General features: G+C 43.7%; 1 protein-coding gene across 5 annotated transcripts; it reads right to left on the bottom strand.

The window, feature by feature from the left end:
* Positions 1-1706: 1706 nt before the first annotated feature.
* On the bottom strand, positions 1707-15745 carry DHODH (dihydroorotate dehydrogenase (quinone)). Of its 5 annotated transcripts, none has more exons than XM_003417058.4 (9): positions 15672-15736; positions 12966-13178; positions 11216-11415; positions 8886-8968; positions 4440-4627; positions 3762-3875; positions 2889-3042; positions 2618-2777; positions 1707-2077 (listed from the first exon to the last, which is right to left on the bottom strand). In XM_003417058.4, exons 1-9 carry the CDS (start codon positions 15690-15692, stop codon positions 2023-2025), a joined length of 1188 nt encoding a protein of 395 aa, XP_003417106.1. In that variant the 5' UTR covers positions 15693-15736; the 3' UTR covers positions 1707-2022. The 5 variants fall into 5 exon arrangements, with proteins under 5 accessions (XP_003417106.1, XP_023412405.2, XP_010595089.1 ...); XM_023556637.2 differs by having other exon boundaries at positions 3771-3875; XM_010596787.3 differs by lacking the exon at positions 12966-13178 and having other exon boundaries at positions 15672-15745.
* Positions 15746-17488: the final 1743 nt, after the last annotated feature.

The following is a 17488-nucleotide window of genomic DNA, read 5'->3' as shown; positions in this document are numbered from 1 at the left end:
GTTAACGACTATATACCCCAATAGCTTCTTGTCTAATGTCTTCAAGAACTTTGCAAACTTGTCTGCTGGTGGCACCCCAAATCACAGAAATATGAAAGCAGTGGGGCAGCAAGTAGATTTCCCAAAGCAACTATGCTCTCTCCTGACAGCTGCACCTAACATCTAGCTGGAACCACTATAAATCTAAAAGATGGCCACTCCACAACAGAAATCCCACAGAGCCCATAGTAAATGTGGTTCTGACTCCAGGATGGTGTTCCAGTTTGTCACAGGGAGGGGAAGGTGGTTACCTTCAGGTACACTTCACTTCAAGTATCTGCCTGGTATGTAACACAACAGTACAGTTTCTATTAGCCTGTTCATATACCTTTCCTTTTTGCCCGTTCCCATTTCTCCTTCAGTGTACTGCTTTTCCTTACCTAAGTGGAGATGAATATGGAGAAGCAGAGAGGGTGGTCAACCTACCATCATGTGATTCATAGTAGAGCAATTAGGAGCACACACACTCTGGAGTCAGACTACCTGGCTCAACTCCAGCTCGGCAGCCTCCACGCAGTGTAACCCTGAACAAGTTGGTAGCCTGTACCTCCCCCATCTTCTCCCTGTAGAGTGGCATCTGGCCTACAGTCGATGTTCAGGGAGAATTAGTTGTTATCATGGTGCCTCTTTCTTCAGGTGTCACAGCAGTAACTTTGAACAGGCACAGCCAGAGTTGCTAGGAACATTCCTCTGCTGTTGCTTCCACAGTGGGAAATGGCAGCTTCAAAAGCTTACGAGAGCAATTTGGCTGTATCCATCAAAATTTAAAACACACAAACCCTCTATCATACGTATCCTACCTTTCAGAATCTGTTCTGCGTTAACACCTAAATAAAGGCACAGACACATATACAAGGATGTTCACTGAGGCACTGTCTGTGATAAGAAAACGCTGGAAGTTACCCAAGGGATCATCAACAGAGGATTCATTGAATATATTCCATTAAGAAGCATGAGGTAAGATGATGGGATCCAACGTGAACAATGTCCATGATATTATAGTCAAGTGAAGAAAGCAAGCTGCAGAATCATATTGATGGTATGATCCCATTGGTGTGCAGATATAAAATGTGAATATAAAACAAACATAGAAAACAGTATTATGGCATGTACAAATAGATATGCAAACATATACATACACATATGCGTGAGTGTGTGCATGTATGTGTTCATATGTATAAAATGAATGCTGGGAAGGTATATACCAAACAATAGCTAATTCTGGAGAAAGAGGACTAGAAATTTTTATACTTTAAAAATACTGTATTACTTGAATTGTTAATAATGAAGACATACCAGTTTTATAATTTAAAAATATCTCTTAGAAGATAGACATCGAAAAAAAAAAAGAAGATAGACATTGAAACACTTTAGGATGATGGTCATGATATTTGCAGCTTATCCCCAAATGCTTCAGCAAATGTACACAGAGAGAGAGAGAGAGCCAATGTGAAAGATGTTAACAATTAGTGAATCAAAGTGAAGGGTATATGGAAGATCATTGTACTATTCTTGCGACTTTTGTCTATGTTTGAAATATTTTCAAAATTAAGTTAAAAACTAAAATAAATAAAGACAGAATGAAAGACAGTCAAACTCAAATGGAAGCCCCCCACAGTCCCCAGGTAACAAAGCCAGTTGTCCTCCGGAAAGGACTACAGTTCAAATTCAGGCTTTAAACAGCTTTATTTTTTCCATGGTCACCACCAAATATCCAATGTCTCTGCAATACTGAAGGATCTTAGAATCTGAATATAGAAAAGAATCACAATGGCACTTTATGGTCTGACCAAGTGATTGTAGAACATCTGTTGATTCTAGTGACTTTCATGATTGTCTTTTAAGTCCAGCCAGGCCACCAAGGAAGGAATCTTATGGTTTGGGGTATCTGGCTCAAGAGAGTCCCTCCTCCCACGATCCAGCAACAGGGTTCATCTGATTTAGTGGGAAGGTTACAGAACGGCTTCCCACCAGACAGCATCCTCACCTCCGATGATCTGCTCCAATGGCCTCTGTGATGCTGCTAAAACCCTGCTCTCTGGAAAAGGAAGAAAAGCAATTTCAGTCCATGGTGAAGGATGGGCCTCTCCCACAGGAAGCCCTCAGCCCATCTCCGCTCTGTAAGCTCAATAAAGGACCCACCCCTCTCTCCCAATTGCACTGCCCCATCCTGAGCACATTTCTTGCCCCCTACACTGTCTTCACCCAGGGATCCGGAGATATTTCTGCCCAGGCCTTCAGACCAAGAAGGGACTGATTTTAAGTACTGACTGCTTCCTCACATCAAACCAATGTGACTTAATTAGTGGGAATGTTGCCAGGATTCCTCAGGCCCTTCTCCCTCACATAAATGGACAACCCTGCCTTGTAAACACCACTGCCTTGGAAGCTAACCCTGAATTTCTTGGCTCTGTTTGTCCTTTGTCAAAGAGTAACACAGGTTGATTTTTCCCCTGGGTTCAGCATGTACCCTCAAATCCTTTTTGAATGAGGAATAAATAGGATGAGTAGCATCTCCTTGAGTTGAATCATTCTGAATTGTACCATAATTATAGCTCCTACTCACGGCCCTACTCACTTCAAAAGGGCCTCCAGCTCCTGCTTGACTCTGCCCACCACAGGTGGGCCCTGGTACGTGAGGGCTGTGTACAGCTGCACCAAGCAGGCCCCTGCTCGGATTTTCTCCAGCGCATCCTGCCCGCTGCTGACACCGCCAACCCCAATGATGGGAACTCTCCCTACAGAGAAGCACATGGCCACCCTGTGAGGAAGGACAGGTATTGGGAGAACCAGGAGCTCACAGACCCCACCACACCCAAATCTGAAGACACAAACACCAGAATCCTTGCCTTGAGTGAGCGTATACATCTCCCGAATGGTCTGAGTTGACAAGTCCCGAAGAGGCTTCCCACTTAGCCCTCCTGTTTCGGAGCGCAGGGCACCCTGCAGACTGGCAGGGCGACTCAAGGTGGTGTTTGTGACAATCAAACCATCGATGCCCAGCTGCAGAGTGAGAGAGAAATGGACCACTTGCCTGCTGGCAGCAGAAAAACCCTCTAGTCCCAGTGCCAAAGGAGTCGGAAAAGGCTTCCCTAGGGTCTCACGCGGTAGCCATCCAGGTGCCCACACCTATAACCCCCAGAAAGCAAGCACTATATCAGACCTCACTGTATCTCTTGAATGAGTCCACAGATTAAGCTTCAGTATAACAATAGCAGCCATCACATATTGATCACCCACAGTGTTCCACTAGGATAGGGTTTAATCCTCACAACAACCCACTTTAGAGTGTCTTGTCCAAGGCCTTCAGGTAATAAGTGGTAGAACAAGGACTTCAGCCCAGGACTGCTGGGCTCCATGATTGTGTTTCCACTACTGTCCTATGATACAGAGACCTGGTAGTTGGAGGCTGGGGAGAGCGAGAGAGAGAATTCAGTTCCAAATGAGGTTGGCCAAGGATGCAAGCAGAAGTCTTAATGCCCTTGCTGGATGAAGATGAGGAAAGAGAGGAGGAGAGAGACATGAGAAAAAGATTCACTCAGACCTTTATTCAAACACTCCCTTTGTGTTCTGTGGTTAATTACATCGTGACAGACACCAAACCAGCCTTCCAATATCCAGGGAGGAAATCACAAAGGCTACCATCCTGGGCTAGTCCAGCTGGCCAAATGATTTTTACAGACAACGAGAAGCATCCCTCATGTGCGGGCCCTGGCTTGCACCTCTCTCACCACCCCGGCGATATCCTCCTTATCCTGGGCTGTGAGGTCAGGGGCGATCTTCACCAGCACAGCCGGCTTGTGAGCTCCCTTCAAGGCATCCCTTTCCTGTAGTACCTACAGCAACACAGCCACAGAGTGGGGACCGTGAGACTGCGCCCAATGGGGCTGCCATGACCTGCAGCCACAAATCAGTGTTTTTACACAAGAAAGCATGAAGGATTTCTGTTTTTCAGGAAACAAAGTCATCAGTCATGCAAGGGACTCCCTCTAGAATGGATCTGATTAGGCTCTTTTGAACCCAGGGATTAAGTCCCTAATGTTATAGCTGGCAGTGGTGTATTGAGATTTATTTAGACTTTTATTCCTAAAAGAGATGACAAGGAAAGACCATCACAAGTACTGTGTGATGAAAAATCATTTAGTTCATTCATTCATTCCATGTACTAGGTGCCAGGGATACACTCATAAATGAAAGAGACACAGTCCCTGCTCTCATATAATTGTTTAATTAACAGCGAGAATTAATTGAGTATAGCAAGGAATAGTAAGGAATCCTAACTGGTCCAGCTGTTAAAGACAGGCTCTCAGAAATGATGCTAAGCTTGGCCCTGGAGAATGAATAGGAGTCAGTAGGCCAAGCTGGTGGAGTGGGCATGGAGAAGAGATGTAATTGCCCACCTTGGTCAGCAGGTTGTGCAGCTTGGCCTTTCCCTGAAGGCTCCGCAGCCCTGCCGTGTTAGGACTGGACACATTCACTACCAGGTAGTCAGCCAAGGGGCCCAGGACTCGCACCCCTTCTGTGTAGTCCGCAGCAGCGTCCACGGATGTCTTATTCTTCCCCAGGTTTACTCCCAGTAGCAGCCCATCTGTAAACATAGCCAATCAAGAATTTGAGCCCATCCTTGACTGAATAGCCTACGAACATTTCGGGCCTTCTACCTCCACATACAAACTTTTCTACAACAGCTGGCAAACATTTTGAACTACTTCATGGTGCTGCTGCCTGCTCACCATCTTTGCTTGGCAATATTTGAGCAACTACTGGGATGTTCTACTGCATTTTATCCTTTTTATTTTTAAAAATATGGAAAATGGAGAAATTGAATATAAATACTATTGACTAAAAAAAAAATAGTAGACCTCATAAACTCAATACAACTGAGAAACAGACAGAAATCAGTAGGCGTGTCGTAAGGATAAACTATTTAATCTGAAGAGAAGCTGGTTGGACTCCAGTCAAGTGACTGGGTACACAGTTGTAAAGAAAAAACAAAATTAAAGAATGTATAAAATACTGGAAAATATTTAAAATTATCGTGTCTAAAATGTTGAAGTATAATTAAATATTTTATAATTTATAATTTTAGTGCTCTGAGAAGTGACTCCCCATTATAACTAGGGGGATCAGACACCCTGATTCTCCCAGGATGGCTATAATTACTCCTGTAGCCTGGTCATAATTATTAACATTCCCTTTTGCTCCCCAAAAGTGTCTTAATTTATACAGTAAGTGATATGGCCACCTTATTTAAAAAAATCCATGGTACTCATCACCTGACTTGTTTTTGGACTTTCAGAAAAACATATTTTCAGAAACATGATATGTGTGAAAGCAAGGGGTTGTCTGTACTTTTCTTCTCCAAAGACAGTATCCTTAGGATCATCCTGCAAAGGGTAAATGGTACTGGCTACTTTTTTTTCCATCTGATGGTTGGGAACAGACCTGGAACACCAAGTGAGCTCATAAAATACATGTCAGGTCAGGCAGGATCAAAGAACAACATCTATACTGTTGACCACCTTCCCTTACCCTAAACATAAAGTCACCCTTTTTATCACCAGCTTGAAAATAAATGAGATTTGTGTAGCTATTTTCTTGGTGTGGAGGGGTAGGGGGAGTTCGGCCCAATTAGACAAAAGCCTTATGTAGCAAATGTCCCTGGGTGGTACAAGGTATTTGCAATCAGCTGTTAACCAAAAGGTTGGCAGTTCCAACCCACCCAGAGGCTCCATGGAAGAAAGGCCTGGTAAACAGCTTCCATAACGATTACAGCCATGAAAACCATATGAAGCACAGTTCCACTTTGTAACACATAGGGTCGCCATGAGTCAGAATCAACTTGACGACAATGGATTTGTTTAGTTTTTCCTTATATAGCAAGGTCTCCAAGCTTCCCAAGTCTAGCACCCATCAAGACAAGCTCATTTGTAAGTTTTAATTCTTTTCCACACAGTAGTCATCTGCCCAAACTGACAAGATTTTGCAGTTAGAAGAAATTGCTGAATTACTCTATCTGAAAGCATACCATAGGTTTTGTCAACACACATTCCTTGACACCGTGCTAGAAAGAAGCTGTCATCAAGGCTTCCAGCTGTGGGCCATCTGCCCTGATGAACACATATGTGCAGAGCACCGCTATAGGATTTTGCTTCACTCCAGAGTGGGACTGAAGGGATCAAAGAGGAAAATGATTCCTACTGGGCCACTGCCTCACACAATTCCAGAGGCCACCCAGGAAGTTATGTCAGGACTCCATATAGCCTTACGAGCACCTAGTGCAAAGTAGAGGAAAAAAAAAAAGCAAAGTAGAGAAATGCAGAAAATGTGCATTAGCATTGCAGAAGCCTTCAAAACTGCACGCAGTCTCAGAAACAAGTCTAGAAGGATATCTTCAAGTTCCAAGAAGTTAGCCTGAATGGGGAAGTTTGTGAGTAATTTTAATTTTCTTGCAGGAAGTGAGAAAATAGCACTCAAGTCCTGCTCCAATCTTAACTACTTCTATGATCAGAGGCAAGCCACATTGCTTTTCTTGTTTCCAAGCTTGCCCAGTTATGATATAATATCCGTTCAAAACAAGGCAAAAGCAAAGCAAGTTTTCATTAATGTCTTAGTTACCTAGTACTGCTATAACAGAAATACCACAAGTGGGTGGCTTTAACAACCAAAACTATTTTCTCACAGTTTAGGAGGCTAGAAGTCCAAATTCAGGGTGCCAGCTCTAGGGGAAGTCTCTCTTTCTCTGTTGGTTTGAGCTTTTGCTCCTGGGTGATCTTCATGTGGTTTGGCATCTCTCTTCCTCATCTCTACTTCCTCACTTGCTTGTTTAATCTCTTTTCTGTCTCAAAAGAAATTGACTTACAACACACCCTACTCTAATACTGTCTCATTAACATTCCCAAATAGAATTATAACCACAGGTATTGCTGTTGTCGTTAGGTGCCATCAAGTCAGTTGCAACTCATAGCAACCCTACGACCCTACGTACAGCAGAACAAAATTCTGCCCAGTCCTGCAACACCCTCACAATCATTGTTATGCTTGAGCCCATTGTTGCAGCCACTGTGTCAATCCATCTCATTGAGGGTCTTCCTCTTTTTTGATGACCCTCCACTTTACCAAGGATGATGTTCTTCTCCAGGGATTGATCCCTCCTGATAACATGTCCAAAGTATGTAAGACGTAGTCTCACCATCCTTGCTTCTAAGGAGCATTCTGGTTCTACTTCTTTCAAAGCAGATTTGTTCGTTCTTCTGGCATTCCATGGTATATTCAATATTCTTTGCCAATACCATAATTCAAAGGTGTCAATTCTTCTTCGGTCTTCCTTATTCATTGTCCAGCTTTTGCATGCATATAAGGCAACTGAAAACACCATGGCTTGGATCAGGCACACCTCAATCTTCAAGGTGACACCTTCACTTTTTAACACTTTAAAGGAGTCTTTTGTAGCAGATTTGCCCAATGCAATGTGTCTTTTGATTTCTTGACTGCTGCTTTCCATGGGTGTAAATTGTAGATCCAAGTAAAATGAAATCCTTGACAACTTCAATCTTTTTTCCATTTATCATGATGTTGCTTATTGGTCCAGTTGTAAGGATTTTTGTTTTCTTTAAGTTGAGGTGTAATCCATACTGAAGGCTATAGTCTTTGATCTTCATCAGTAAGTGCTTCAAGTCCTCTTCACTTTCAGCAAGCAAGGTCCTGCCATCTGCATATTGCAGGTTGTTAAAGCGTCCTCCACCGATCCTAATGCCTCAATCTTCATACAGTCCAGCTTCTCAGATTACTTGCTCGGCATACAGACTGAATAAGTATGGTGAAAGGATACAATCCTGATGCACACCTTTCCTGACTTTAAACCACGTGGTATCCCCTATGGTCTGTTTGAATGACTGCTTCTTGATTTATGTACAGGTTCCTCATGGGCACAATTAAGTTGTTCTAGAATTCCCATTCTTCGCAATGTTATCCATAATCTGTTATGATCACACAGTCAAATGCCTTTGCATAGTCAGTAAAACATAAGTAAACATCTTTCTGATATTCTCCGCTTTCAGCCAAGATCCATCTGATATCAGCAGTGACATCCCTGGTTCCATGTCCTCTTCTGAATCCGGCTTGAATTTCTGGCAGTTCCCTGTCAACGTACTGCTGCAACCACTTTTGAAAGATCTTCAGCAAAATTTTACTTGTGTGTAATGTAAATGATATTGTTTGATACTTTCTGTATTTGGTTGGATCACCTTTCTTTGGAATAGGCATAAATATGGATCTCTTCCAGTCAGCCTTACAAATTTCTTGGCATAGACAAGTGAGCACTTTCAGTGCTGCATCCATTTGTTGAAACATCTCAATTGGTATTCCGTCAATTCCTGGAGCCTTATTTTTCGCCAATGCCTTCAGTGCAGCTTGGACTTCTTCCTTAAGTACCAGCATTTCCTGATCGTATGCTAACCCTTAAATGGTTGAATGTCGACCAATTCTTTTTGATGTAGTGACACTGAGTATTCATTCCATCTTCTTTTGATGCTTCCTGCATCATTTAATATTTTCCCCACAGAATCCTTCAATATTGCAACTTGTATGGAGGTTAGAATTTATAATACATTTTTGGGGGGGGACACGATTCAACCTGTAACAATCAAATTGGGAAATTCAGTTAAAATCTTGGAGGGTATAGTGAAAACATGGACATTCCTCAAGGAAAGGACCCCACGTAGTTGTGTTTTTTTTTTTTTGCTATTGCTCAACCATGTTTATTCACTATTAAGATTCCTGATGTTTATCCCACATGTTTCCTCCCAAAAAATGAAGACAGCCCCTCCAATTCAACTCCACTTTACCTTCTGAGAGCTTGGTCTGCTTCTGCTGCCTGGCCCGTAACCTGTGCTCCACCACTGAGAGTCCATGACTGTTAAATCCGTATCTGTAAAGGGACAAGGTTAGAGCCCTTCTGCCAGAAGGCAGGAAGATTGTTCCATGGCTACATACTTACAGTTCCACCACATACATATAACTTAAATTTAAAAAGAAAGAAAATCAGAGCTAATTCTTAAAATTCCAAAGTCGAAACACACCAGGACTCGTACAGAACTTGCCAGACCACCATCAAACGTAAAGGGAAAGATTAAAATCGGCAAACAAGCCACTCAGCCAACTAGCGTTGGAAGCAGCCCCAGGCCTGTGAGGATCCAGTTTCCCTCCTTCTTACTCATCCCGCTACTCATACCCAACTGAATGCTTACCCTTTCTGATAAGCCCATGCTTTCACCTCCTTGTCATGTCCCTCCTAGAACCTATCCCTCCACTCCATTTTCCTATCATTTCTGCCTATTAAAATCTTCCATGCTTCCTGACCCAGATCAAATTCTCCCTCTCTTTCTCCCCAAAAAACTTCCAGTCACAAGTGTTCCTTCACCCCTTGACATTCATACAGTGATTCGTACCTATTTCTCTACTGTTTTTGGATTAATGTACATGCTTAAGTTTTCCCACTAGACTATAATCACTGAAGGCAAGGGACATGTCTTCCTTCTCTATTGCCCTGTCACAAGAGCTCCACAAGGCAGGGACCTCATCTCTCCCATTCTTCTTGCAAACAAGATGGTAGGCATCTTGCAAACAAGAATGAAGACCCTGAGAAATTGGCCCCAGAGCCTTGACATTGCCATGCTGTCCAACCAACCCTGGAACCACCTGCTTTACCTGCTATGAGAAGAAAATAATAAATGGCTATTATGAAGCTGCTTTTAATTGGGTCTTTGTTATTTGCAGCCAAAAGCAGTGTAACAGATATAGTGGCACATGGATTTGTTGATCTAATGAATAAATGAATGAATATCCACCCCATTCATTCATTCATTCATATGTTCAACAAGCATTTACTGATCACCTACTATATGCTAGGCTCCAGGCAGAGCAAGTGCTCAAAGCACAGGCACTCCCATCACATGCCACTTGTCGTATATGGGGCACTGCTAAGGACCACTATCTCAGTACCTGTACTTACCTGTGGCAGCTGAAAGAAAAACAAATATATATTTTGCCTGGCCAATGCTAAAGATATTGACCCCAGCCTACAAAGTGACAGATAGATCATTAACCCAATCTCTAATGCCTGAAGATTTCACCTAAAACCCGTTAACATCAAGTGGATTCTGACTTACAGCGACTCTATAGGACAGCGTAGAACTGTCTCATAGGGTTTCCAAGGAGCAGCTGGTGGATTTGAACTACCAGCCTTTTGGTTAGCAGCCATAGCTCTTAACCACCACCAGATTTACTCTAAGCAAGCACACTAAAGCAAGAAGCAGAGCCAAATAAGCTTCCCATGAGTTAGTTTCCCAAAAGGCCATTAATGGCTCCAAAGATGCCTATCAAGATCTCCCCAAGGAAGCTCTTCTCAAATGTTACTAAAAAGTAGGAATTTCTTCACTTCCTGGATTTACTGTATTGAAAAAATACCCAGGGATTACAAAGAGAAGGGCTTCATACAATCCAGGATTCCCCTTACTAAAAGCAGTTGTATATGCTGATTGTTAAATCCTCCTATTTCATAAAATTGGACAGCTAGGGTTGTGCTGTCTAAAACAAAAGCTGCTGGCCACATGTGGCTGAGCACTAGAATTGTGGTTAGTCTGTATGTAAAATTCACACTGGATTTCAAAGCTAATTCATCACTTTTATATAGATTACATATTAAAGTTATATTTAGTATATATTAGATTGAATAAACTTTATTATTAAAATCAGTTTCAAATATTACTTTCTAATTTTATAATGTGGCTACTAGAAAACTTAATACTACCCATGGGACTCACATTATGTTTGTATTGGACAGCACTGGCCTAGGGCCTCGGAGTAAGGATGTGGAAGAGGCACATGTTCTGAAGTCAAAGTAGCCTGACGATACTCAGCCTCTTCCATTTATTATCTCTGTGATTGTAGCTAAGTTATTTAGCTCTCTAAGTCTCAGTGGGTAAACGCGTTAAACTGAAATAAGGGTTGGTGTGAGAATATATGCCTACCCCACAGTAGATGCTCAACAGGATTTCTGAACAATTCAGAAAAATGTGCCCATAATATGACAGCAGTGAAAAGGCAGAGGCAGATCTTACATCCCTGAGAGCCCTGCATGAAGGTGTTCCTTATTAACTCTGGGCTGCTCACCCACCTGTTAATGATGGCTTGATCCTCTGGGAGGCGGAAGACTCTGGGTCTGGGGTTTCCTTCCTGAGGTTTTGGAGTAACGCTTCCTATCTCAACAAAGCCAAAGCCCATCTTAAAAAGTCCATCCACAGCTTCCCCATGCTTGTCAAATCCTGCAGCAATTCCTACTGGATTTCGAAATTTATGGCCCAGGATCTTCACTTCCTGGGGAAAAGAAGACAAAAGTCAAAGGTACAGAAGGCTATATCAATGCTTCTCAAAGTGTGGTCCCTGGCACACTTACATCAGGATTACCTGGGGAGCTTGTTACACATCAGATTCTAGGGCCCAACACCAGACTATAGCACCAGAATCTGGCACAGACAGGCACTAGGGAAAGCTTTATTTTTTAATAGTGCTTCCCAGGTGGTTCTGACGCCCGCTTGAGGTTGAGAACCAGTAGGCTCTCACTATTATTATTATCAAGACTGGGAGGAAAAACTCAGTGTTTCCTACCACTGGTTAAGCAGGGGATGGCCATTGCCTTTTCCAATTGTGGTTATGACTTTGTACACTTTTATCTACTCCACTTGGTGGGTGAGAATGGCTAGTTGTTGTCAGCCCCTAGATAATGCTACTGTGAACCCAGGGAGTGTCAAGCAGCAAAACCCTTTAATCAGCTTAATAAGACAGCCCCAGGTATGACCCTCCTCAGCCAGGCTAATGAGAGGCCCCAGCAAGGTCCCTCCCTCTCCGATCCCCAGATCCCTGTGGGGAGCTGGAGGAAGAAAAGTGCTCAGCTGGTCAGACTTGATTGCTGATGGAGCCAACAAATCTAGCAGCAATATTTTAAAAGGCATGAAAGAAATCAAGAGATGTCACAAAGCCAGTGATTGCCAAAGGAATCCATCACTGTAAGCTGATGTGGACGGGAAAAACTTTCAGGGCACTAGCAAGGGTCTCCAATGATGGGTACCATCTGATCCTGGAAGAGGAGGTAGAAAGAACACTCCGAGAAGGAAGAATAATAAAAATAAAAACATGAAGGTAAGAATGCGTGCAGCACCTTAGGAGGACAATGAGATAAGACACATGGCTGGTCTAGAGAATCTTCCTTTCAGACAGTGGTTCCCAACCCTGGCAGAGTCCCCTGGGGAGTGTCCAGCCTCACACCCAGAGATTATGGTTAATGTGGTCTGACACAGGGCCTGAGCATCTATATATTCCAAAAGCCTCCCAGGTGATTCTAACACGCACCAGGGTTGAGAACCACCAGTTTAGGGGAATGATGGAGAGATAAAATTGGAAAGTTAGGTTGGGGTGAGATTATGAAGAGTGTCAGCCATCTGAGTCTTCCAGAGAGGAAGACTGAGGTACCTCAGATATCAGCGAAGCAGAAAGTGCCTAAGGGCATGGATGCCAGAGCCAGACTCCATGAGTCTGAAGCTTGGCTCTGCTACCTCCTGGTTGTATGACTTTGGACAAGTCACTTAACTACTCCGTGCCTCAGTTTCCTAATCTGTGAATGGGATGATAGTAGGACCTTTCTCATGAAATAGTTGTGAGGATTAAATGAGAAAACTGTATAACACAGTAAGCTCCACATAAGACTTAAATATATTAAGAATTACTATTATTATTACTGGGATTGAACTCCATGTTCCCACCACTAACTTGGGGCTCTGGTTTCCAAAAGGGACATCCCCAGCTGAGTACACTAGGGGATGCCACTCTTAACCTTGCATCTAATGCACAGATGTTCTGGGAGCACCTACCAGCATGTCAGAGTCTTGAAACGTGACACGAGGAAGGAGCCCCAGGGAGGTAAAGCGAACAGCCAGCTTGTGGGCTGACTCAGGGTCCAGCAGCTGCTGCAGAGCTGGCATCAAGTGTTCAGCATAGAAATGCTCATCCCCCACAGCGGTCAGGTAGGAAGCAAAGAGAAGTCCCCCACCGCCCAGGATGACCACAGCATCCTGGGCCCGCTTCTGGAAAAAAGAATACATCAGAGGCCCCATCAACACCAGAATGCAGTACCTTCTAAGCCCTTTACTCCCACACACACACAGGACATGGCAGCATGCCATATGAAGTGATGTACCTGGCCTTTTGCTGATACTGGTCTCCTTCATTTCTAGTCTCGCTCACACACTGGCCTCTACAGTCAGAGTCTGTATCTACACTTGTGCTCACACACACTTGCCTGGCCTTGAAGGTTTTTCTTAGGATTGCAGGCCAGGGATTTTCAGGAGGGACAGCACTGCCCCCTAGGGAGCACTTAGGGGCATTTTTGCTCATCACAGTGATAGGGGAGTGTTAACAGGTTTAGTGGCAAGAATCAGGTCAGATTTCCTGGAATGCTTGAGACAGTATGACACATGAATTGTCCCACATCCTGTATGAACTTGTGAATGCCCTCTGACACTCACATAGGTAAAAAAAAATTCTGTTCTCTTAATTATCTGAACCCACAACTAATTGTATTTCACCACATAAATACAAACTATCTCCTGTATGATTTTCATATACATTGACTTTCCCAGGAATGCAATTACCTTGTAAATTGAAGGACAACTGTACTGTTCTGTACAGAACTTTACCAAGAATTGTTCATGATTTCAGAAAATTGTGGTACAGTGTTTGGGGTGGTTAACAATATACCTGTTGTTCTCAGGTGCTATCAAGTCGATTTCGACTCATAGTGACCCCATATGGCAGAGTAGAACTGCCCCATAGGGTTTTCTAGGCTATAATCTTTTTTTTTTTAATCTTTAAGGGAGCAGATCGCCAGTGCTTTCTCCCATGGCGCCACTGGGTGGGTTCGAACCACAGCCAAGCACTTAACCATTGAGTCACCAGGGCTCCTTAACATATCTTAATATACCTATAGCAATTGGGTGTTTAAGTACAGGTTCAAGGAATCAACTGTCTCAAAATCTAGGTGAGTCATGCCCCAATATTTGCATATTGAAATATGTTATTTTATTATAAGTTACTTTCATTTAATTTCTCCTTTATGTCCAGTTAGAACATTGTGTTGATTTTTAAGAATTATACATAGAATACTTATACATAATTCCATATCTGGACAATAAAGAGGGGTTGCAAGATATAAAAAAGAGACGCTTCAAATCTTATTGGGTGGAGAACCACTATCCTAGCTCAAACGTGATCCACAATGCTTTTCTCTAACTACCACACCAGATGGTGAGTCCCTCATTCATTTATTAGTCCAATCATTTATCAAATATTTATTGAGCACTTCAAGGTGGGCAAACAGACCTGATCCCTGCCTTCAAAGAGCATACAATCTCAGGATGAGACACTCAGCAATCAGTCATCATGCGAATATGTAAACATGAGGAGTGCTATAAAGAAAAAAAGTACAGGGTAAAAACAGACCCAACCTAGTATCAGAGGTAGGGAGAGGCTTCCTTGCTGCAGTGACTTAAAGATGATATCTGAAGGATAAATAGGAGTTAACTAGGAGGCAGGAGGGGGAGGGAGCACATTTTTCTGGGAGAGATAAAAGCCTAAAGGCTCTCAGTGACAGAATAGAATGTGACGACCCAAGGAATTAGGGGTGAGGGGAATTTGGAACCAAGGAATGAGGGATAGCCTGGCTTAAAATGAAACTAAGGATAGGCTGGGTTTTCTTCCCTAAACAAATGACATGATCAGATTTGCTTTTAAGGATCACTCCTAGCTGTTAATGTAGATCGAACAGTCTTTGTCTCAGTTCTAGTCTCCTCCAGATTATAGGAAGCCCCCTATGTCAATAAACAAATATTTGAGCACCTACACATGGGGTCGTCATGAGTCAGAATCGACTCCACAGCAACAGCAACTACAACAACAACTAGGTGTTCAAAAACGAAGACTAAACCTGTTGCCATCAAGTCGATTCCGACTCACAGCGAACGTACAGGACAGAGGAGAACTGCTTCATAGGGTTTCTAAAGAGCGGCTGATGGATTCGAACCGCCGACCTTTTGGTCAGCAGCCGTTAACCACTGCGCCACCAGGGCTCCTAACCAGGTGCTAGGCCCTGGGAATACAACAATTCGCAGGTCACATCTAGAACCCTGCCCTTACAAAACTTTGTCTAGAAGGGCAGGGGCCCTGTCTTATTCTAAGTTCATTCCACGTTGCATGCAGCACAGCATGCTAGGCGGTAATGTGTTTACTGAGTGTCCCTAATGCCAAGCTCTATATAAACTTGGCCCACCTGCACTGGCACACAAATCGGCAACTACCTATATGTGTACGTGGTCTTTCACACACATTTTCACAAATAAACGTGTAAATGCACACGCACGAGCATTTGCAGATGCTCGCAGAGACACAAGAACGTCCCCAAAGGGGCCCACGCTCTTGGAGCCGCCTTAAACCCACACCTCACCCCGACCAGTCCTCCAACCTCCCCTCTCCCGGCCCCCGTTTTTCCTCGCTATAACAAGAACCCCACTTTTTGAACTCACTTTCAGCAGTCTCCAAGCCATGCTCCTTCTGCCTCTGGGCCCACCCCAGTCTCGCTCCCATTGGAGGAGATGGCTGCTAGCCTCCAATCCCCGCCCCGGAACTGCCAACTCACCAGTCGCCGGGAAGGAGGGTGGAGCGAGCGTTCCTAGGGCGAGCGCCTCAGCTACAGCGAAGGCGCTCGCCGAGCCGAGGAGCTAGTTCGGCGCTGGCGCGCGTGCGCAAAGGCGCCGGCCTGGCCTCTGGCCCGCTTCACGGCGTTGTGGCTGAGGTGCGTTGTGGTGCCGGCCTCGGGTGAACTGCTGAGGGACCGAGGTGCAGAAGTTGGGAGGCTGAGCAGCCAGCTTGCGGCCTCGAATACGAGAGCCAGTGAGGGCCTGAGGCTCGGAGAGGGGGCAGCGGCCTGTAGAAGCCCCGGAAGTGACAGTGGACTTCCCCGAGGTCCCCAAGAAGAATTGAAGTGGCCACAAGTCTTCTGACTTGGGCACACTGAAGAGGCTGTAAAGCCCCCAATGCTTAGCGGAAATTACATCCTTAAAAGTCCCCGATTTTTTTTTTTTATCTTAGTGGCCAGGCCGCACTATGACTTTTGTGAGCCCTCTTTATAAAAAGAAAAAAAATCTGTATATATATGATGTTAGGTAGCAAGGAGTGGATTCTGACTCATGGCAGATCCTGTGCGTGCGGAGTAGAACTGCTCCGTAGGGTTTTTAAGGCTGCGACCTTCATCGTCAGGCCTTGTCTTCTGAGGCGCCTCCGGGTGGATTTGAACCCCGAATTTTTCAGCTAGTGGTGGAGGGCTTAATTATTTTTTATTTATTTATACTAAAAATTATGTTTTGCAGGTACATCAATATAAAGATTAATATATTAATATTGCCTATTTAAACATTATTTGACTAAAAAACTTATCTTTTTTTCTGACTTTGAAAGAAATCAAAGTATTTTCATGAGCCCCTGTGTTGTGGGCCTTGGTGTTGTGCCTACTGTGCCTAGTGGACAAATAGGCCTTGGTTTTGCCATGACATTCTGATGCAACAGATGTGGAAGATATGTTAAGAATACTAAGTTTCTAATCAAAACCATGAGAACGCAGCTTTGTTGGAGTGTGGTAGATTGCAGGGATTTATGCTGATACAATGTGTCACTTTAAGGAGCCCTGGTGGAGCAATAGTTAAGCGCTCAGCTGCTAATTGAAAGGTTGGCAGTTTGAACGCACCAGCAGCTCCATGGGAGAAAGATGTGGCAGTGTGCCTCCATAAAGATTAAAAAAATTACAGCCTTGGAAACCCTTTGGGGCAGTTCTACTCTGTGGCATGAGATTGCTATGAGTCGGAATCAACACCACAGCAGCCAACAACAGCATGTCACTTTACAGTCCTCTGGAGCAATCATGTCCCACTCAGGAATTCTGTAAGCCCTTACTTTGAACAATGTCCTGGTTGTTGGACAACTTCTGTAGACACACTAAATGTTAACAGCATTAATTATGATTGTTGTTTGGAGGCTCTGCAGCCACCGGTGCCATTGCCTGCAGTCGTATTGTTCTTCCCTAGGTACTCTTCCGTCAGCTTAACTGATAAAAAAAAAAAAAAATTTTTTTTTTACTGATGCCCATCTGAAAACAACTGATAATAGCTGGGCTATTGACATAGAAATTAGAGCAAAAGAGGGAGTGTTTGAAACGTTTTTAACTGAAGCCATTTTTTTCATTTCACCATTTTATGAAGGTAGCTAATTGGAAATAAATTCATAGATCTACTGACACCTTTAGAGATAGGTTCTACTGCAGTAATTCACATGCTAGGTGTCTCAGAGT

This window comes from Loxodonta africana, chromosome 21 (genome assembly GCF_030014295.1).
Source record: "Loxodonta africana isolate mLoxAfr1 chromosome 21, mLoxAfr1.hap2, whole genome shotgun sequence".
In the NCBI taxonomy this organism is placed as follows: Eukaryota; Metazoa; Chordata; class Mammalia; order Proboscidea; family Elephantidae; genus Loxodonta; species Loxodonta africana.
This window is presented reverse-complemented; position numbering and strand designations above follow the sequence as displayed.